At 40.3% G+C, this 23,062-nt stretch overlaps 1 protein-coding gene across 4 annotated transcripts; it reads left to right on the top strand.

Moving 5' to 3' along the window:
- Positions 1-11,135: 11,135 nt before the first annotated feature.
- Positions 11,136-22,505, top strand: LOC147627503 (5'-AMP-activated protein kinase-like protein). 4 transcript variants are annotated; one of them, XM_086814416.1, is made up of 10 exons: positions 11,136-12,259; positions 12,461-12,630; positions 13,115-13,244; positions 13,389-13,557; positions 13,692-13,819; positions 13,973-14,014; positions 21,201-21,346; positions 21,444-21,591; positions 21,938-22,006; positions 22,097-22,505. In XM_086814416.1, exons 1-10 carry the CDS (start codon positions 11,726-11,728, stop codon positions 22,190-22,192), a joined length of 1,632 nt encoding a protein of 543 aa, XP_086670542.1. In that variant the 5' UTR covers positions 11,136-11,725; the 3' UTR covers positions 22,193-22,505. The 4 variants fall into 4 exon arrangements, with proteins under 4 accessions (XP_086670542.1, XP_086670541.1, XP_086670540.1 ...); XM_086814415.1 differs by having other exon boundaries at positions 13,692-13,849; XM_086814414.1 differs by having other exon boundaries at positions 13,692-14,014.
- The last annotated feature ends 557 nt before the right edge of the window (positions 22,506-23,062 follow it).

Raw genomic sequence — 23,062 nt, 5'->3', positions numbered from 1 at the left:
TTTCACACACTTGTTGTACTCAAAAAATCAATAAATAAACAATCCAAATAGCACAGAAAAATAACAACATTAAACTCAACTCACATTTAGAACAATAAGATTAACATTAATAGAAAAGAAAACATAATAACTCAGACAAAATTAAACTATAACAAAACAACATAACAGATAACAAGATGGACATACCTCCATTGCTCTCTTGTTCTTTGATTCTTTTACAAAGATTTGAAGGGGAAGATGAATATGTGGTTCCAACAAAATGGCACCAAATAATCAACCTACCCTTCAATTTCTCTACTACAGAAGAGAAGAAATCTCATGATTAAGAATATCTAAACTCATTAATGTGGTTTAGGAGGGAAAGAAAGCTTTTAATCATAGCTACTAAAGAAAACAAACATAGATTTGAATTTTCTTTGTGCAAAGAAGGGAAAGTGAAAAACCTAAAGCAATATCTCATCAAAGCAAACTAAAATCGCCCTAAACTGAAAAACCTACTTTTCTTATTCTAAAAAATCTAGAGAAGTCTCTAAATGAAGAAAAAAATCATAAACCCATGTATACTTAATGAAAAAATGACAAAAATTAACAATCACACTCTTAGAGCTTAGAGGTAAGCGTGGGTAAAAAGAAATTCGAAAATGTGATGTCTACATCAAGTTATTCCGTTTTTTAACTTTTTCAATTTTGAAATACGTAAATGCAATCTCTTTAGAAGGATTTAGAAGCTGAAAAGTCAAGTGGGCATTTAAGAGTGTCACATCTTAGATACTTCACGTTTTAGATCAAATAGAATATTATTATTTTAGATTTGAGAATTTTGAGGACAAGTGGTCCTACAATAAAATAATAGATGAATCTCTTTTAAAAACAATATAAAGAGATCTCCTTGATTCTATAAGAGCTAATATTATAACATTATTTTAGAATCTTTTTCTAGAGAGAGAGAAGTGAGAGAAACCCCTTAATGGGCAAAATGGAGAGTCCATATTTCTCCTAATGTTCAAAGAGTTACATGTCTTGACCATTTAAGACAAAGTTTGCACCAACTAAAAGCCTACTTCTCATTAGCTTTAATAGTGTGATTGAGACCAAACTAGGTCCAATGTTCTTTTTACTACATGATAAGAAAGCGTCTGTGGGTTTTAACAACATGAGTGTTACGTTATTCAACAGCCGAAGTGTTGTTTATTTGGTCCGTAAGATGCAAGCCATCATGTGTGGTTCATAGAGACGCATGCCTTTGTGCATGGGTTTCAACACACCAAAATAATGACCGAGTTTAAGTGAAGGGAGAAAGGTAGATGACTTTCTTCTTACCTTGTGTAACTCAAACTATTAATTAATTGTAAACTAGAAGGATGTTTATTTCTTCATTTTACATTTGATATTTGCATAAATTTGACAAAGATGTGCAATAATCTCAAGATCTAAGGTTCCTAAAGATCTCAGACTCAGATTTGAGAAATATCGGGCTTTAAAGATTCGTAATAATCTTAAACTATGGGGTTTGTAGTAATCCTAAGCTTGGAATCAATAGATTTTGAGTACATAAAATCTAAATATCAATTTATTTATTGTTTACTATTTATCGTGTACATTTGAGTACGTAGGTACTCCATTTTATGTGGAATAGGATATGTTCCATTTGTTTGATAAATTGGGAGTGTATATGACATGTTATGTTATCTTGGCAAATATTAGTTGTGAAATTTCCTTGTTTTCGTCTTGTAACTCCATAAAATTTGCAATCCAAGTGGTTGGGGTTACACTTAGCCCAAGATTTATCGAATTAATTCTACAAGTATTCTCCATAGGGAGTATTATAGAATTTTGAGATTAGATTTTTAATCTCCTAAATGGTAAACATGTGGTTAAAATAAATTGTGCCTTATAGAAATAGTGATAATTTACATCACTCTTGGGTTTTGGGGATGTGGAATCCTCCATCCAAAAGAAAGAAGGTTCACTCTTTGTGTCACAGTAGTTTTCGTAATCGCTTGATGGTATGGGACATCAAGTTTTCTATGCAGGCTCTTGTGACCTTGGTGGTATGGGACACCAAGGAAAACACATAAAAGTTAACTTTCTTGGCTTTTGATTTCATGGTCCATAGTCACTATGTAGATTATGTCCACATGATCTATGTTATTGATATACTTTGCTAAATTGTTGGTGGTTGCAAATTCTATTGTGTTTAGAGGGGGTGTCGATCTAGCGTGATTAGAGGGGTCTTTTGACATGGATCTTGATTTTGGAGCTAAACAAGGTGGTTTAGAAGTAGCTCAGAAGTAAACACAAGGCTAGGAGTTGATTCGTAGAGATCAAAAGGCAAACCATAAGAAATTTGGTGTTAGTCTAGAATGATTACATTCAAATCTCAATCTTGATGCTGGTATGGAGTGCCTAGCTTAATCATTCTATTATCACGCATGGCTTGCTATATGCATGCGCACTTTCCAGCAATCATCGCCTCCCTCGCCAAAAAAGATGTGCTAATCTGGAGAGATTAGTTGAGGTTTCTACGAGAGAAGAAGAGTGAGTGTTGATCCAGAGCAATTAGACAAATCTCTTGGGTTATGTACTTAGATGGAGCGCTCAAGGGTGGACCCTTCATGCCCGGTTGACCTTGTATTAAATGGGGGTGATAAATTTATCAAAGAAAAAAGTGGTAGTTTCTTTTAACCGATATGGGGTGCTGACTTCCAAATGAGATCAAATTTTATGGAAAGTCACAAACCTTAGGTGCTTGATATTCTAGATAAAGCCCACAACTTGTCAATTTGGTGTGACCAAATTGTCAAGAATGTTCAGTGTGTAGTTGGGTAGGTGTGAAAGTTTTTTCACACTAATGGCAGGTAGCCATGAGATAGATCCATAAAGTATTTGGGCAAGTTCTTGAAGGACTTTGCTATTTATATCCACACTGAAGCTTGAGTCTTAAGGCTACTACCACGGCCTAGCAAGACTCACACTTAGATGTTGAACCGTAGAGTTCAGAGATTGACATGGCTATTGATCCAATGACATTGGATTAACAAGGATTTGGAGCTAAAATTCCCTAACTTTGTGCCATAGTGCCGAGGTAGTGCCAAAGATTGAGTTTGTTTGTCTATCAATGTAAGGTGTGTTGGAGGCAAACCACATATTGTAGCATATGTATATATAAACTAGTTAAACAAGAAATGAATTCTCATTTTTTGCTTTGTGTAGTAAACCATTGTCTGTGGTTGAAAATGGTTTACAGCTTGTTGTCTATAGTTGAAATTTATTTATCACTGGTTTGTTTATTGTTTGACTTAATAGCAATGTCCAATGAGCCCACACTTATAAAGGTGTATTTAGATGGTGCTACTAACATTTACATGTCAGCATGGAAGCCTACAAACATGTCCATAGAGACATAGCTGGTCGTTGACTCATAGGTTTGTAGTGCTAGGCACCCATAATGGTTGCCATAGTAGACATGTGGATAGGCATGTCTTTACTCATAGGCATGGGGTTTTATGACTATCATTGCTTACACGTTACTCTTGATTTCTAGTAGTGTGCATAGACACTATCTATGTGGATATCATCTTCATTGGTTAGGTGTGTGAATTGTTCTTGGAAGAACAAAGGAATAAAAAATGTTCATCATCTTCATTGTAAGTAAGGTGTGTGAAATGTTTTGGGAAAAACAAAGGACTTAAAAGTGTTCTTGGGTATTTTTTTGAGAGGGGAACGTGTAGCTTTGCTCAAACTATGCACTTTGTCAATCGAACATTTTACCACACAATACAGTACAAATTGCTAAAGATTTGTAACAGAGTTGCACAATTTGATTGTGCTAATGTGGTTTCTAATCACAAGAGAAAGATCTTTAATCTCACAGAATATGCAAAGAAATCTCTTGGATGTCAAAGAACATTCAGTGAAGTTTTTGAGACTTTGGGAACTTCTAAGGCACAATAGGCATGATGTTATTCAATGCCTTAGCAGTGGTTTGTGTTTCATTACAAGTGGCTCTTATGGTTTAGTGCTTCCAAATGGAACACTAGCACTATATGTTTTCTTTGTCATAGTACTTAAGGAAAATACAGGTTGTGCTTCCTATTTCCCTTATCATAGTTCTTAGGGAAGTCATAGGCATAGATGACCGTATGGTCTGCACACAAACACTTCTTGACCGTTTTTGTGAACAAAAACTCTTCTTGAAGGAAAGAATGAATAGGTTGACTAAGATGGCCAAGTTTATTCCAACTTAAAAACATCCGAGCTTGCTGGGCTCTTTATCGAACATCTCTACAAACTATATGGCATGCCCGCCCGCCGCCACAGATATAGTGTTTGATAGAGATAGGAAGTTCAATAGTCCTTTTGAAGAGAAATCTTCAAAAAGTTGGAAACTAATATGAGTATAAGTACAGCCAACCATCCGTATCTTAATGGTCAAGCAGAGATAGTCAACCAAGTGTCGAAGAATATGCTTCATAAATATGTTATCAAATAGGCAACCCAATCGAAAGTAGATCTTGCCATATTTAGAATTTGCTTAGAATAATTTGAAACATTCAGTGACTTGATTTAATCCATTTATTTGATATATGGATTCTAGTCTAGATCTCCTATAGTCATAGAGCTATAGGAGATAGGTGATGGCATAGCCTACAAACTTCAGTTACCGGAGAGCTCTCTAGTGCATCCAATTTTCATGACAATGCAAAAAACAGTGATTAATCAGGACAACATAGTTCATCCTATGTTTTGGTTAAGTTCTTAGAGTCACAGTCACTTCCACTTGGTTGCCATTAGAGAATATTTATTTGCATTGTGCGAGCCAAAGGCCCAATTTTAAGGAGGCTCTCTAAGTCCATGACACATTGAAAACCAGGCAAATGGGTGACGCATTGTAACCAAATGTTCTCCGATGGTAACCAAACTTTACAAGTGTGTATATATGTAGACTCCACCCTCATTCTTGCAAAGTTTGGTCAGCATTGGAGCACATTTGAATCCAATGTGTGGACCAAACGCCAAATTTCGAGGGGGCTCTCTAAGGCCACAACACATTAAAAACTGTGCAAATGGTTCGCAGATTGCAACCAAATGTACTCCAATGGTGACCAAACTTTGCAAGTGTGCATATGTAGACCCCACCCTCACTCTTGCAAAGTTTGGTCATAAGATAAGATTTTCCTTATCAATTTGATGATTATGGATTGATATATATATATATTAGTTAAATATACATAATAACTCAAGTTTGATTTTTAAAATGGGGTGACATGTCATGTCATCAACGATGAGGTGGTATGCCATGTCCTCAATGATGAGGTGGAATAATGAAGTGACACATTGACATGGAATGCATGCCATGTATAGGTGACATGTCAGACACGTGGACACAAGTATGGCTACCTTTTGGGTCTCTCTACCTAGGCTTGGGACATTACCTAACCTAGGTTCCCAAGCCTATTTAGGCTTGGAAGGGAAGAAACTACTGAAGTAGAGCTATTTTCACATAAAATAGACCTTTTCTTACTCAAATTAAAATAGACCTTTTCTTACTCAAATTAAACCAAAGTTTTTTTCATAGATGCATCATGATTCACATAAAACTCCTTGTCTTGTACTTTTTGTTCATGCTTGTGTTTTATTTGCTTATGTCTATTCAAGCTATGGTTGAAGGCATTTTGTGCTTGATTAATATCTCCTTGTCCAAGATCCTGTCCAAGATCCTATCAGTGGTATATCAGAGCCAAGGTCACTTTAAAGGAGAGGAATTGGAGCTTGAAAACCATGTGGAAAATTTAAATTTCAAAAAATCTTGGTAAAGAAAATCAAATTTCAAAGTCTTTGTGGAGAACGAAGGAAATTTGGTCTATAACAACAACACCTATGAAGAAAGGGAATTCCCAAACATCAAGGTTTATGAGTTTGGTTTGGACCGTTGGACAAAGGAAGAGCAAGGGAAGACCTTTAAGCAAAGCAAGGGCTAAAGGCTTGATCTAAGTTTTAAGAGGAAAAATCAAGCTTATACAAGATTATCCTTCAAGAAAATGGTGCCCATAACAGAATGGCCATGGAAACTTAGGTTTTTCAACTCTTCATAAACGTATTATATAGTTGTGGTCATGGCTTGGGAAATCCATATATACAAAAAAAAAGGTTTTGGTGACCAAAACAAGGAACCCATCGTCCAAGCATGAGGTGCCAAGCACATGAGCTTACGATTTTACTAATCTCTAAAATTTGATTAGCACAAGGATTAAGAAAAATACTCCAAATATACCAATTATGTTGAGCCTTATCAAGTGTCCAAAGACCCAAAAAAAAAATCCATTTTTCATATGAGGGAGGTCAAGCTTAAGAGAAGTGGTTTCTCACAGAAAATTTGGGAGCCTACAATATGAAGAAAATAGCTTCAGTTTCCATATTTTTTGCCTCGTTCTCTACGATGTCAAAAAACCAATAATAGTGTGTAGGAGTGTGAATTATTTTGATGATGTAATAACTAAAAAAAACTTAAAAATGCCAAAATAGGTTACATGTAAGTTACTAAAAATAATAAGTTTTCTAAAAAAAGAAGTGCCTACTAAGAATAGGGCTTTGGTGTGTTAATTTGGAACATAATGTTAGGAGGTGTGATGATATGGCTATGAAGTGTTTGCACAAAGTATGACGATTTTGGAAGCACAAAAATTTGGGCAAATTTTAATAGAGCTTCAGTGCTTTTGGGATTTCCACAATAAGGGGGTTGGGGTTTATATAGAAGTCAACTTATACAGCCATAGAAGTCATTTCTACAACCATAAATTACTTTTTATAATTTTAGAAATCAATAAAATTTTTAAAATTGGTCAAAATTTCATGAAGATTCCATTCACCGTGGACATTATTGATTTTAAAGCATTTTTGTAATCTACACATATAGAAGTGCAAAGGACTACTACAATGTTGAGATATCAAGCTCAACTAGTGATGTAGACATTGATGACCCGACTTGATGATAGCTTCCACACTTATGCCATCGACATGGTTGATATGCCACTAGTGGAATGACAGGCTATGTAACCATCCATATTTCGATTACTAGAGTATGCATAGTTATAGCAGTAGCTCATATAATCAGGTTTACACTATGGACCAACCATTGTATGTTATAATCGGGTTTACACTATTGACCAACCATTGTAGCGACAATAGCCTTTGCTTTTAGCCCTATAACCAATAAAAATGCATTTCACTGCTTTATCATTGCTTGTGCTAGAACATGTGCATATGCCAAACAACCAAAAACACGCATGTGTTCAACATTAGGTTTTTTATTGAACCAAGCCTCATAAGGAGTGATAGAAGCTTTAGTGGGGCACATGTGTAGTATTTAGGTAGCACAAAGAACTACTTTTATCCAAAACTTGTGTGGAAGCTGACCTTTAACTATGCATCTAACTATCTCCATGAGAGACATGTTTCGCCTCTCAACAACACCATTTTGTTGTGGTGTACAAGGAGTTGTACACTAATGCTTCCTTTTTGTGCCATAAAAACTTTGAATGCATGGGATATATATATATATCCCTTCCCCCTGGATGTGAAGAGAGAGTTTGAACTTTTAAGCCAGTTTCATTTTCAATCATAGCAACGAAGTGTTGAAAATAAGAAAATATTGCTGATTTTTCTTTCATGGGGTAAGACCAATCATACTTGTTGTAGTCTCAATGTATAATTTTCCTTTCAAAGAAGTAGACCACACACATCACAATGTATGAGCTGTAATTTATCATCAACTCTATCTGTTGCATTCTTTGGGAATAGTTGGTGAGAAAGTTTACCAAGGATGCATCCTTCACAAACATATTGTGGGTGAGAATGTTTACCAAGGATGCTTCCTGCACAAGTATATCGCTGGTGAGAAAGTTTACCAAGGATGCATCCTTCACAAACATATCGTGGTGGTGGATCAAGTTGAGGAAGATTCTCTAACATCCCATGTTTCTACAAAAGCATCAAACCAACAATAGAAGTGTAGCCAAACCTATCATGCCACAACTGGGCATATTTCATTACATCAAAAGTGTTTATGCGAGAAAAGCAAGATCACACTTGTCATACATATCCAATTTGCACAAATCACTAGTGGTTAAAGTTCAATAAGGACAATTTGCTCATCTTATTCTTTGTCACAGACAATGTATTTATAATATGTATATTCAACATTAAGACCCCTCCTTGGTTGCTAGAGTGGGCACAGAAAGCATATTCTTTTGAATACCTCAAATAAAAAGTATTTTGAAGACAAAGATCCTCACAACTAATAGTAGTGAGAGCTATCTCACCAATACCTTTGATGGTACAGGCATTATTGGTACACGTAACAATGTGACTTTGTGCAGTCTCCATATGTTTGAACAAACTTCTTTGAGAAGTTATGTGCTTAGAAGCACCACTGACAAGAAACCAACTGTTAGAGACAGTTGTACTGAGGCATGCATCATGTCTATAATTACATATAGCCATGAGAAGTCTTCATGGATAACGACATTGGTAGAGTTTTCTTTCTTTGAACTCTTATTGTCAAGGGCAGAACTGCTGGAACCCTTCTTGGATTCCTTATTCTTCTTTTTCTTATTTTGAATTTTGAAGCAATTTTCAATTACATGGCTAGGCTTCTTGCAATACTAGTAAATCACCTTCTTTGGCTTTTCGAAATCACCTTTAACCTCATAAGTTTTGTTTGAATTGGTCTTCCGTGCTGAAATTTCTTACCCTTGTCCTTGTTAGCTATTAGAGCTTGATCACTACTAAAACTTTCGGAGGCATTCTTTGTTTCTCTTGCAACAATAAGCTAACAAGCTCCTTATAGGTAAGAGGGGCTACATTACCTCTCAAAGAAAGCTAGAGGGAAGTATTGAAACCCATATAAGATTCATGCAAAGAGTTCAGGGTGATATTAACCATGTTCTTATGAGAAACGATCTCATCAATGTTGAGAAGGTGTTGAGTTGGATTATTGAAGGAGGACAGGTGGAGTCAAATTAGTTTGAATGTGGAATTGTCGAAGTAGGATCAACAAAGGTGGATCAGTGAAGTTGGATTGATTGAGTTGGATCGTTGAGGTAGAATCATTGGAGTTGGATTGACTGAGTTGGATCGTTGAGGTAGAATCATTGGAGTTGGATTGCTGGATCACTGAATGATCAGACTTTTGGAATCATGAGAAAAAACCTCCTCCCCCCCTCTCTCTCTCTTCCCCCCACCACCCTCATCTCTCTCTCTCTCTCTCTCTCCCCCACCCACCTCCTCTCTCTCTCTCTCTCTCTCTCTCTCACCCGCCTTGCCCCACCCCACCCTTTCTCGGTTCTCTTTCTCTCTCTCCCTCTCTCTCCCCCCACCATCTCTCTCTCCCACCTAGCCTCCTCTCTAATTTTTTACTATTCTCTCTTTCTCTCTCTCTCTCTCTCTCTCTCTCTCCCACCCACCCTCCTCTAATTTTTTGCTACTCTCTCTCTCTCTCTCTCTCTCTCTCTCTCTCTCTCTCTCTCTCTCCACCCTCTCCCTCTCCCTCTCCCTCTCTCCTCACTCTTTGTCTCCCCCATCCACTCTCTCTCTCTCTCACTCTATCTGTCTCTTCTCGCATTTATAATATCAAATTATAGAACATGCAACCAATGGTTATACAAATATCCTTGTGATGGAAAAACTCTAAGGAGAGTTTTGTGTTTACAATGATAAGAGGGAGAGATAAAGAAGGGGGGAGAGAGAGAGAGAGAGAGAGAGAGAGAGAGAGAGAGAGAGAGAGAGAGAGAGAGAGGATAGAAGCACTCTAAGGAGAGTTTAGTGTTTGCATAGAAAATCAGTAAGAGGGGGAGAGAGAGAGAGGGGGAGAAGAGAGGAGAGGAGAGAGGAGAAGGGAGAGAGAGAGATAGTGCAAGGAGGGGAGATAGAGAGAGAAGAAGAAGACGAGGATTGTGCAAGGAGAGAGAGATAGAGAGAGAGAGAGAGAGGAGAGGAGAGAGAGAGAGGAAGAGGGAGAGGAAAAATTTTACTTTTAAAAAATGTTTTTAAATTAATTATTATTATGTAGGTAAAAAAACTTGCCTTCAAAAGAATGAATGGATATGCAAACAAACAAGGGAGAGGGCCCATTGTCTAGGTTAGAGCTTGGAAGTCTACTTCAAAAGGGGAAGAGTGAATGGATGGGGGAAGAACAGATGGATGTACAAACAAACAAGGGGAAGGATTCCTTATGGTACTTGCCTCTTGGAGTGAGGAAGAGAGAACACGGCGATGGTTGCCATGTGGCTTGCATACTTTTGGAATCAAGATGTAATAAACATCCTTTCCAAGTTGGCACATGAAGTACAAGAAAATATAGGTTTGTGGGGCCTAGAAGACGATTCTCTTTTTCAAGTGCGACTATAACTAATGTTATCAAAAAAGCTAAGAACATCATCCCTTGAATGCCTCATTTTTGGCAGGTGGTGATAGTTCTTTCGGCTCACACAATCAATGAAAGCTTGTAGTAGTCATAGTCATGTTTTTATTGATATGTATGCAACTATGGGAAGGTTTGGTTTTACAAAAATCTCAATGTAATCTTAAAGGCTTTGAGCTGATTTTACACAAACGTAAGCAAGCACAATATTATAAAAAGCGTGCAAAATGGTCAACTCATTGAACACATCAAATTTGTGTGACTCATTTTAGCACTAGTGGGTAGAAGTTGTGCATTGTAGGCATTTCATGGTATGAACACATTCATTTGTGTCATGTTAGATTTGTTAAGTTCATAATCTTCAAACTATGACATAAAATATATATCAATCTCAAGACTACACGACGTGGGTATGTGTGTGTGTGTGTGTGTTCGAATATATATCGATCTCCCTCACACAAACTATGACATAAAATCTCTTGTAGCATGTGCAAGTCTTTGTAAGAAGGCCCCGAAGGTTCATGTATTTTAGTACGAAAATCATAAGTTCTAAAGGTTCTAAAGGTCTGATTGTTTCAAAACTAAAGATGGCTTCAAAAAAGGCCAGCTTTGCAAAAGCAAGGAAGATTAGGAGGTGGGGACACCTTTTTTTTTAATAAATTTTTTTTTGTTTATTTTTGGCTTCACAAGGACACACTATCTTTCGAAGACTCTTGGAGCTTGAGACAAATGGCCTTCGAGAGTCCTACATCGCGCAGGAGTCGGCCCCTGGACGATTGCGTGTGAACACCCCCTAGGGCCTGCACAGTCCAGACAACAACTGGAGGTTCAGTTTTTTAACGACTTTGAAGTTTGTCGCCATCAAAAAAGACTGGCACCACTGCTTGGGTTTCAAAACCCTAATTGTACTGCACAGAAAAAACCATAACTTCTCGAGCGAAGCTGCTACGGCTTGCGAAAATTTCGCACAACTTGCAGGAGGCGCAGCGTGGATTTCTGCACAGAAGAAACAGTTGGTATTCATCAGACAGACGGTGCAGGAACTTATGTTTTAGTAGAGAATTTTCTTAGGGTTAGGATTAGGGTCAGGGTTAGCGGAGTGTGTGATTAGGGTTAGGGTTGTCAGATGAGTTTGATTGGGGGTTAGGGTTAGGGTTGATCGTTGACATCGAAGGCTTATCTAAGGCAAATCATCTAGAGTTTTCTTTAGGGTTATCTGGGTTTTTCATGGCCATCTCCCCAGTGTTGCCATAGCTGGGGGGAGGACGGTTGCGCTCTTGCAGCTTCTATGGATGCATTTCAGGTATGTCCATGGATGGAGCTTCTCACCCTCTTGCTAGTTTGCCACTTGGTACCTGCCTTTTCTATGGAAGAAAACCTTGTTCGTTGAATCGGCCCTTGATTGGAGCTCAGAATCTCACATTTTCTACGTATCACCACTCATGTAGCCTACATTACAAGTCCAGGGTTTCCACCCACTCACATGAATCACCCAACCTTCATGCTGCTACAGTATACCTAAACCACCATTTAGCCCCTCTCGCCTTCAATCTCCACAGCCTGTATCTCGTTTATGATGACTCCACCAACCCCGCCAGATACCAGAATCTCAAGACTTGCGCGCACAAGCTCAGTAAGGATGTCTCCACTCAGAAGGAAGGGTTTTCAGAATTGGAGTTTAAGATTTTGAAGTTCATGGAGAGTTCTGAGAAGCCCCAGTCATTTCCTTCAAAGTCAGAGCTTCTGAGAGCAGGCCGCCTGGACCTAGTTGATGCAATTCTTGCAAAAGGGGGTTGGCTAGTTGCAGGATGGGATTTGGAGGCCAGCATTGAGCAAAAGGTAGCTTTCTATGATCCTAAAACACATCACTCTTGGGAGCTGATGTTGTGACTGGGGATGTTTTCATTGATGGCATCGGCGATTTGAACCTCTCCAGTTGCCTTGTTAAACTGGAGAATAGCATCAAGTTTCACTTGATATGTACCATGTATGCATGGGTTTTTTTCAGGGGTACCTGCTCACGGCATCCAGGTTGTGCAGGTTCAAAAGCTGGATGATACAAGGATAGACAGCATGACCAAGACAATTGGAGAGAAATGTGTTGAGGCATCGAATGGATGGGTGGGAAAGGTCAAAAGCACGGAGCAACCTTTTGTAGGATCAAATGTGGACGATCCGGATATGAGTGTGTTGGTTACAGATTCCAGAGAGTAAGTGTGACCTTTTTTTAATATGTTTTTAATGCTAAGCGGTGGAATTCACCCGTCCAGATATAATGAGTGCACACTTTCTTTAGTGCTGGCCTTTATCATGGCTGAATCTGCCCTTCACCTTAGAAGTGATAGACATTCAGTTTGATGGTTTATCTCTGAAGATTTATCTACTAAGGTGGCATATTTTTATGCATGCACCTACACCTACTCATGGGCGCTGATGATGTGGGGATGTCATTGCACAATCTCTGCTATGCATGATGGAGTTGATGTCTTGGAGCTTCCCTTGGAGTCAGGATTGGATCTTGGTTTTTGTTAAGTTTGGGAAATAACCTGAACTTTCCATTTGTATCTGTAAAAGTCAGGTGTGAGTTAACAGTCATGATGGGGTTTGCTGCATGAATGCCAATTGTGGTATGCTTCTGGTGCTATTCGTCACAAGTTACAAATATAATGTTTGCCTTTGATTTACCTGGTTCAGAGGAGGTCATGGCCTCACTGCTGCAAGAAACCAAGCTAGCCAATCTGCCCATGCTCTTACTTCAGTAGATCGGCAGAGAGGGTGGAAAAAAGTAGCTGACTTGTTTGGGCTCGCTCACTTGTCAAAGAAGGTAAGCGACCCATGTAAGATCTCCATGGCATGGAGCATTAGCTTTGTACGTTCATAGATGGAGATGTTATGTTCTATTTGTGAGATACCAAATTCAGGACGTCAATTTATTTCTTCTTTGATTTATTTCTCCATGTGTGTAAAGCCAGAGCATGGTGGGAAAACACTTCTATTAGGTGCCCATGAAAACCAAAAGAAAGGAGCAAATGAAATTTCTGTTCTAAATGGAAACTCCCATCCAGTTGCACAAGTTCAGTCTATTTGCTTATCTGATGATTTTCTCGCCAGGACTGACGTTCTGCAACTGCCAACAGGTGAGCCATTATGCAATACTGTGCGTCGTTTATAGAACTAGCCTATCTAGGTGCAGTAATGCAAGTCCTTTGTAGATCTAGCATACCAAGCAAGATCACCATTTCTTCTTTCGTGAGTGGTGATGATTATGCAGGAGGAGGTCAAAGCTTAGATACCATACCGAGGGCAAAGAAAGGAAATAAGAAAAGGAGGAGGACGTCTCCAAGGGATGGAAGTGCAGATGCCACTGTGAATCAAGCAATTGACCTAATAAACAAGCAGGTCAACAGAAGGAATGATTGGCTTATAAAGGTCAAGTCAAGCTCCCGTAAAAAATCTGATTGGCTGCAGCAGTATGAGGATAATAATGTTCCTATTTCTTTTCGCATTCGTAGCCTGGAGGCTGAGCTAATTTCAACTCTTAATATGCTCCAGTCTGGAAGGCATGCTTTAGCACATGATAACAAATCAAAAAAGGTAAACAGGAGACATAACTCAGCCCGCTTATTAGAGTATATATGTTCCACACAATATTCATTAAATGTGTTTTTTATGTCATTTACAGAATTGATTGTAAATTAACTTCTTGCTGAGCACTGGTGGACTGATTTTTCTCCAGCCATGACTGCACACACTATTCTGTAGCATCTTTGTCACAAGGCACATGCCTTTTCCTCCTTTTAGCTGAGTGTCACATTCATGTCTCCTTGTAGCTGAGTGTCACATTCATGTCTCCTTATTGGGATGCATGGGGCTTTTCGTAGTGGTAAATTAGAGAGAGATCAGCAGGCCCTAATCTGAGCCTTGTTGTGGGAGAAAAGGTTGCTACTGAAGGAATTTGAACTCTTAAGCAAAGCTTTATGGCTGCGCACCAACTTCCAAGGGAGGATATGCACCACTGTAAAGCAAGGTGTGGAACGTTGGTAAAAATAGGCATTTATTATGTAGGGCTTAGAGCTCCTGGTATGTACCATCCTATCCATGCAACTGAATGTCATCAGTAAAGATTATGTTGAGGCAGCTGGCTAGCTCATGTAACTTATTGGTATCAGAGCCTGCCCAAACCGTGAGAGGACAAGAGGAGTGTTGACAACGCATGAACAAGGTTTCTGTACGCAAAATGAATTCTGCATTTTAGGGTTTGTAAAGAACCAAGTAATGCGCTGTGACTTTGTTGTCAGGGTTTGGTGCTTACTAAGATTTGAGCAGGCACACGAACTGCAGGCAGAGCCGCACGTGGACAGATGGCAGTGTTTGTCATGTGCACGCTTCCCTGAGTGTGATGTGGACATGCTTCTACCCATTGGCCGACTAGGGTTGTGTTTGTAAGGGCTATTGTGCTAGTTCATTGTAATATTGTCTAGGTGCCCAATGAGCAGCCCGGTGTGGATAGAGTTATTGGGTTATTGTGTGAACACACTTAGTTAGGATTGTTAGAGTTGGTAGCCAACTCACCAACATTGTCTTTGATTAGGTGCTAATCGCAATCAAGTGATCATAAACACGCTTCCCATGTTACAACGTCCGTGACCGGTGGTATGCACACTCAGACATGCAGCCTAGTGTCAATGGTGGTGGGCGTTGCCTGTAGGGACTAACACGCAAGAAAAAGCGAACCCAAGGTTTCAATCCCACGAACCATGCCAGTTAGCACTGGCATGCCGAATACCATCATTGCTTACCTGCTGAGGCCGTTGGCATGACCGTCCATGATCCGTCGAATCCAATCATGTTCCCAACGGTAATCCTGGCATCTCAGAGTGAATAACTCTATGTGAACAATAATAACCCAAGTCTCACTTATATAGTGGCTATTGTTGCTAAAATGTTGCATGCGCGGAAGCCTCGCTGTACTGATCCACAGCCCTAAGCTTGATTAAGAACTAGATGCTGATTAACACATGATTAAGATAGAGGAGAGAAAAGAGAGAGAGATTGGTGTCAAGGTTTTTTTGTATTAATATGGTACAAAAAGGTTAGTGATGAATGTACATGACTTGGGTCCTTGGTCAGCCCCAAAGGGGTTGACCTTTGGCCCTACATATGCTTAACTGACTTATGAGACCGATGAATGAATGACAGTCTTGATGAATTTGCTGAATTATGTTTAATGCTTATATATATGCTGGAGGACCAGGTCGGCCAGTACCAACAGCAGTCGGTCTGTTTGGTGGACAAAAACATGTTAAAATTCCCTTTTTAATGCTGCGCTTCAGTGATGCTGCCCACACCTTCTGCCATGCCATTAGCCCCTTGTTGTTTGTTGCCTGGACAACACTGCTGGCTGCCGATAGAGCCTTGCTGGCTGACGACAGGGTGCCAGGCCCCTCATAATCATGATGATGATGTGCTGATGTTGCTAAATGATGATGTTGATGATTGTCATGTGCAAGACATGTGCTGGCTAATCCCCGAAGGGCAACAGATAAAGAACCAAACTAGAAAATAGATTTGGAGCTTGTGCTGCTAGGTTTGGGGCAAGAGAACCTTGTGGAAAAGGATAGGAGACTGTCGGCCAGGTTTTGTTGGAGTTTCCTCTGTTGGCTGCAGTATTTATGTGAATATTTGTCTTGGAGCTGGTCGACAGAACTGGTTGGCCAGTCCATGAAGGCAATCCAGCCCTATAAAAGGGGCACACTTGCTCATTGTTAGGCGTTCAGTCCCTCCTTGGGATTGGGTCACTAGATTAGGGTTAGATTAGGTGAAGTACATCTTTTCAAGGCAGCCATAAAGGCAGATTGTACATCCTTTTTGTGCTATCTCTCTCTCTCTCTCTCTCTCTCTCTTCTCTATCGTTTGTATGCGTTTGTATGCGTTTGCATCAAGCATGTTCCAGGATGGTGTTTAGGGATGAAAGAAGACTCCAAGAGTTTCTGCATGTGACATTGGTATCAGAGCACGAGGCTCGGCAAGGATAAACACCGATTCAGTCCCAGGTGAAGGTGCACACATCCAAGGTACAGGAAAGTGCATAGGAACGAGGCCCAAGGAAAGGAACACAAGACATGGAAGAAATTCCCATGAGGTTGGTTGGTGGTGTTCCACAAGATCCAAGGGGAATGGTAGTCTTGTGAGTTGGGTGCCACTTGGGCCACACCGGGAAAGGCTTTCAGGCAACGGCTCCAAGGAAGGATGATCCTCCAAGGGGTGGAGTAAGAGTGCCAAACTCAATACTCAGGAAAAGAAGACCAGAGACAATGATCAAGGACAGGGCATGAAGGGAAAGGGGATAGGATGGAATAGATGCACATATCTTTATCGGAGTTAGAGTGGTTTTGGAGACCGGGGAGGGTTTTGAGTGAAAAGGTTGCCAGAAAGGGAAGGATGATAGGTTCGGGACTCGGTGAATAGACAATACGATGATGACAGTCATCCAAGAAAAGAAGTTGGAATCTTGTCATCAAGTTCAGCGCATCAAGTTCAGCGGAGGGGGATGTCATGTGCAAGACATGTGCAGGCTAATCCCTGAAGGGCAACAGATAAAGAACTAGGCTAGAAAACAGATTTGGAGCTTGTGTTATGTAACATGACTACTATGCGGAAGCGTGCTTGATGATGATTAACACAAAGCAATAAAGATTAATGCTAATCACATGCTCATGACATAGAGAAGTAGAGAGAAGGAGAAGAGAGAGACTCTTTACCTAACCTACTTCTATATATATTACTGAATGAATGAGTAATTACAATGATTGTCATAGATCCAATGTAGATCTAGACTATGAATGCTATGAATGAACTTATTCTTACTGGCCACCATTGTGCGTTAATTAAAACGCTGATTTGGAGATGTACTTGGCTGATCCAAACTGTTAGACTGAATATCCTTGGTCTTGGCTCTACAATCTTTGTCTTTGAATCATTATGAATGATCCATGACCTGCCTTTATATAGTAAAGTGATAGCAAGTCGTAATCAGGTCGGTTTTCACTTTTCAAGCCATAAAAAGTCATAAAAAATGTCATAAAATGTGTTCATATTGTGCCCATAATATGTCCCAACCATTTGTGCATGTCCTGGGCACCTCTGGGCACCTATAGGGCCACCAAATTGGCTCCAAACTGCCTATATACGGCCTCTAACTTTGCCCTTAAGGCGGCTATAAGGAATAATCATGTCTACGTGGCACCGGATTAACGTGTACACGTGACATTCCCTCTTGCTAAACTTGGAGTTGGGGTGCACATGATGCGCCTTTGCTCCATGCTGTCGATCCGACTGTGGACTAGATCTCCCATAGGGTATCTCCATCACTATCTCCTTGGGAACTGCGGGCAATGGAAGTCTTTGGAATCTCTATTGGCATGGTAGACTCCATGAACACCTCAAAAACTGAAGTACTTATCTTCTCCTCCTCGTCAATGGATTTGGAGATAATTGTCGGAACCTCGCGAACTGTCACCTTCTTGATGGCTATGATGATCTCAGGACCTCGCATGGAATCTTGAATTGTTTGTGGCTCTGTATGCTTGAACAATTGTAACTCTTGGTTGACATCGACCTGTGGATCCGACACGGTTTCTAGTGCCTCTTTGGTATCCCTTTGTCCTTGGTCTTCTCCTATGGTACTCTTGTCCTCTTCCTTGGTCTTTACCACACTTGCTTCCACCGGAGTACTTTGACTCATCATGGCGAAAAACTTCTTTATTTCTTTTCAATACTCTTCTTCACGTCTTTCGTCGTCTTTTCTTCTTTGCCTTGATTCTTCTTTACGTTGTTCCCTTCTTTGGCTTGCTTCTTCTTCACGTTGTTTCCTATGGCGATCCTGGTCTTCACATGCTTGTTGGTAAACCTTTTCCCTTTCCTGGGATTGCCGTTCGAACATTGCCCAACTAGCTTCACTTTGCCTTTTCATCAAAGCGAAAATATCCTCTATGATTTCCATGAAGAAACGCTTGTTGTTTTTCTGCTATAATCAGCCCCAAAACCCTAAACATAGGCTTCTACATGCATCCTAGACATCCTAGAACCATGCTAGATTGAAATCTAGACTTTCTAGTACTGTACTATGTTGACAATGAGCAAAAAGCTGATACAAAAAAGATGATTTGATGCAAAAACGCAAACCCTAATTTTTCTTGCAAACACTAAAACGCAAATCCTAATTTTCTGATTTACATGCAAACCCTAGCATTGAACTTTTCCTAGGAACAACCCGGACATGCTCTGATACATTGGTGCATGTCCTGGGCACCTCGAGGCACCTATAGGGCCACCAAATTGGCTCCAAACTGTCCATATACATAACTTTGCCCTTAAGGCGGCTATAAGGAATAATCATGTCTACGTGGCATTGGATTAATGTGTGTAGGTGACATGCTGCTAGGTTTGGGGTAGGAGAACCTTGTGGAAAAGGACAGGAGGTCGGCCAGGTTTTGATGGAGTTTCCTTTGTCGGTTGCAGTATTTATGTAAGGAGCTGGCCGACAGCAGGTCGGCCAGTCCATGAAGGCAATTCAGCTCTATAAAAGGGACACCCTTACTCATTGTTCGGCTTTGAGTCCCTCCTTGGGATTGGGTCACTAGATTAGGGTTAGATTAGGTGAAGTACACCTTTTTCAAGGCAGCCTATGGTTGCAAGATTGTACATCCTTTTTGTATCATATGAATATGCTGAATACTTAGCTATCCCTCTCTCTCTCTCTCTTCTCTATCTTCTTTATGCGTTTGCATCAAGCATGTTCCAGGGTTGAAAGAAGACTCCTAGAGCTTTCGCATGTGACAATGATGCTGTTGATGATGATGAGGATGCTAATGGTAATGCTGCTATTGCTGACGATGCTTATGTTGAATTTAATTGATGATTAGTCAAGGATTAAGACTGTTCATGCAGATGTTAACCATGGCACGAGTGTGCATGTGACTTTCCCTTCTGCTAAACTTGATGACGGGGTGGACACTGTCATTCTTCCTCCCTGGACGGCTATTGACTTTAACTAACTGCTCTACTGACTTTGACTTATACTTTATTAACTTTGACCTTGATTGATCTTTTAGTGTGAACACCTTCACTCTTGATCTCCACTTCCAAGTCTTGCTAAAGAACTGAGCATTTGTTCCACTGCTATCCCCATGCTTGCTTTTCCGTGACCCTTAACACAGCGGTGGGTCACCTTTCGGAACTGATCATGCCCGTTGCTAGGCCTTTGGAACTGATCTGAGAGCTTAACGATGTATTGGTTCTGCGTACATACCCTCAGGGAATGCTTCCTCTGGCTTCGCCAGTTGCAGACCACTCCATCTGCTACCCTGCTGCATTCTTCTGCTGGAACTGTGCACCTTCCTTGGGACTATGCTTAGTGGCTGAGCCTGAATGCTGAAACAGTGTCACCACACCACCAAAAGGTGGTTTCATCCATGTGCATGCAATGGGTGGGTGTGACATCGGTAGCAGCAACAATATCTGAGAATGCTGAGAGCATATCTTGATACAGAGTTCTACACCCACTATTGGGCACTGATGACGTTAGTGGGGATGTCGTAGTATCTAGTCCATACTATGCATAATGGAGTTGATAGTTATATAGTCTTGTGGGTTGACTACCATGAGTATATAACACGCATGTTCCTAAAAGGTGAATTTGGGCATGTTCCTGGATTCATCTAGGTATATACAATATCTCAGAATCAGCCTGAAGCTCTGATACCTATGCTGCATGCACGGAAGCCTTACTGTACTGGTCCACGGCCCTAAGCCTGATGTTGATTAACACATGATTAATATAGCCATCCTCCCGATCCAGCTCTCTGCTTCTGTGTTGGGAAATAGGGTTTGGCATAGATTAGGGTGGAAAGAAGCGTGGATTAAGCATGGAGATTAAGCTTGGTGATTAAGAATGGATATTAAGCTAATGATAATGATTAACACAAGAGAGAAGAGTTTGAGACACACAAGAGACTAGCACAATAGCCAAAAGGTCTATTTCTCTATTAATTGTCGAAGCCTTTTATAGGCAGTGAAATACATCAAAATGGATTCCCTATGTGGGATATTTGTTGCTCTTAAAACTTATGAACCCTAGCTCGCTCCATTGTTGATGGATGATTATTTCCTATTTCTGATACCCCCCCTCAAATGATTATCCATCATTTAAGACAAGGGTAGAGATCTTGCTAATCAGTCGACAATGTTGCTTCTTTCCAATCTTTACCCTCTGCACATGCGCGCGTCTATGTCGTCTATAGTTCAAGCCATCATCATTGTTAAGCGTGACCTTACCTTCGGAGAACTGATAGAAACTCAGTTTGATGGTTTAGGAAGATTTGTCTACTTTGGTGACACATCTGTATGCATGAGTTAACACCTACTTTTGGACGCTGATGAGATTAGTGGGATGTCAATGCATGATGGAGTTGATGATTTGAAGTTTTGCGAGTAGATTCTCATGGTATTAAGATTGCACTCGGGTTTTTGTTGAGTTTGGAAAATAACCATATACGTGCGTACAAAGAATCATATGTGACTTGAATTTTATGCCATTTCATGTAGGCCATTTAAAAGTGTAACTAATTTAGGGAGGTTTGTCACTGAGCATTTGATCTCTCTCAAATCTCTCCAAAGAGCATGCGATGCATATGGTAGGGAGAAATGTGCCCTTTATATTTGGAGCATCACAAGAGGATATACTTATTTTCACCTCTATGGTTGGAATTGTGAACTGCAGAAACACGATATAGCTGTTACAGAGCTTGAAGAAGCTTCAGATGCTTTGGAGTTTCGTGAAACTGAACTTATGAACAAACGTAGAGAGCTTCGTACAGCACGTGCCCAATTAACTGCATCAGAGGGCATGCTTGCTCTTGAACTAATGTATGGTGTACTTATATTCGTTAGGTATAAATTGCATGAGTTAACATCAGTATCTGCGACAGCAGCCTAAAGTTTTTGGTCCACATACATGCTGCAGGGAGGTTGGGAAAAGCATAGAGGAAAAGGACAAGCAACTTGACGAAGCCATGAAAGTGTTTAAGATGATGCGCACTGCCCGCATTGTTTGGCCACATGCTGCTTTGGAAGTTCTTCTGTCCGGCTCTTTTGATGGATGGACAAGCCAGGTAATATTTTTTTTAATGTTTTCATGTTTGAAAATTTGCTTGGCTGGGTTCATGACATGCATTTCTCAAGGCAGATGCGGACCTCATGTGGGGAGTTGAGATGGAGAATGAGAAAATTGTGCCCACTGCCTTGTTCAAATCAAAGTGTAGCTGGTTTTGTGTGAGCCTGTCAGGCCAATGATCTGAGTACAAGTTCTGATATGCTCACTTTTTGGTGAGGCTTTCGCCTGCAGAAAGGATGGCCAGCTCATGGTTATGTTGTCAACTAGGCATACCAGAAAATCATCGAATAGCTTCTCTTTCCGGGTTTAAATATTTAATCTTTTTTTAATTTTCATCTTGGCAGAGAAGGATGCAGAAGTCAAGTGCCGGTGTTTTTGTGACAGCTCTGCAGTTGTACCCTGGTCGCTATGAGGTCAGTTATGTGGGACTTCTTTTTGTATGCGCCTTCTTTTTCACACTTTAATCATCGCAAGTCAATTGAAGTTTGTTAAGCTTATGGCAGATAAAGTTTATTGTAAATGGAGAATGGACAGTGGATCCAAATCGGCCGATCATCCATGCCGACGGCTTTGAGAACAATGTGCTAACCATAATTTAAAGGGTTTTTGGCAAATCATGTATCATAAAGATGTGTAATGTGCAAGAGCAGGACATAATATCTTCGTTTCTTGGCTTATAGTCTCTTCCAAAAGCATTGTGTGTACCACCTTTTAGTTAGGTAACAACAATGTACTGGCTTGACAATGTACATAGTTTCAGTAGTGGCTTTAGTGTTTTTCCTAGAGAAAACACAAGTCATGGAAGACTTTTTCGAAGGAATCCGTTATGAGGGCTTCAGCAAAAAGTTGGAAGATAAAAGTGAAAGGTATTTATGTGAGGCCCTTTTCATGAATGTGGTGGTAATGATTTACGAATACATTTTCAAAACACACCCCCCAACCCTCGACACCAACCCTCAACACACACACACCCCCCAACCCTCAACACACACACGCACCCACCCGCTTACTGACCCACGCAGCTTACTCGTTGGTGTAGTGGTTGTTTACGCATCAGGCTCCTAACTTACACATTTTGAAGCCACATTCCTGGAGGCTTGGCTATGGATTAAATCATCATCATCATCACCATCTCTCTCTCTCTCTCTCTCTCTCTCTCTCTCTCTCTCTCTCTCTCTCGGATTGGCTAGGGCGAGGGCCCTTATAAAGGCCATGATCCACCTGAGTTCAAGTCCCACCGTTGGTCGTATATGCCCTCGTGTTGCATTCTACCGACGTTAATACCTCTCTCTCCCATAGTGTGTGTGTGTGTAATAAAAGAGGACCCTCGTACTACACCTTTCTGCCACCCACAAGTGGGGCAGATTGGCTAGTGCGAGTGACACCGGCCTCTGGTAGAAACCAAAGTGCGGTAGACTAGCAGTCACCCTTCCACTTGTAGTCTAGATATAAAAACAAATTTAATTGGA

This window comes from Cibotium barometz, chromosome 20, assembly GCF_041138505.1.
Source record: "Cibotium barometz isolate CiBa-2024 chromosome 20, ASM4113850v1, whole genome shotgun sequence".
NCBI lineage: Eukaryota > Viridiplantae > Streptophyta > Polypodiopsida > Cyatheales > Cibotiaceae > Cibotium > Cibotium barometz.
The sequence above is the reverse complement of the archived record's forward strand: the minus strand, read 5'-3'. Positions and strand labels throughout refer to the sequence as shown.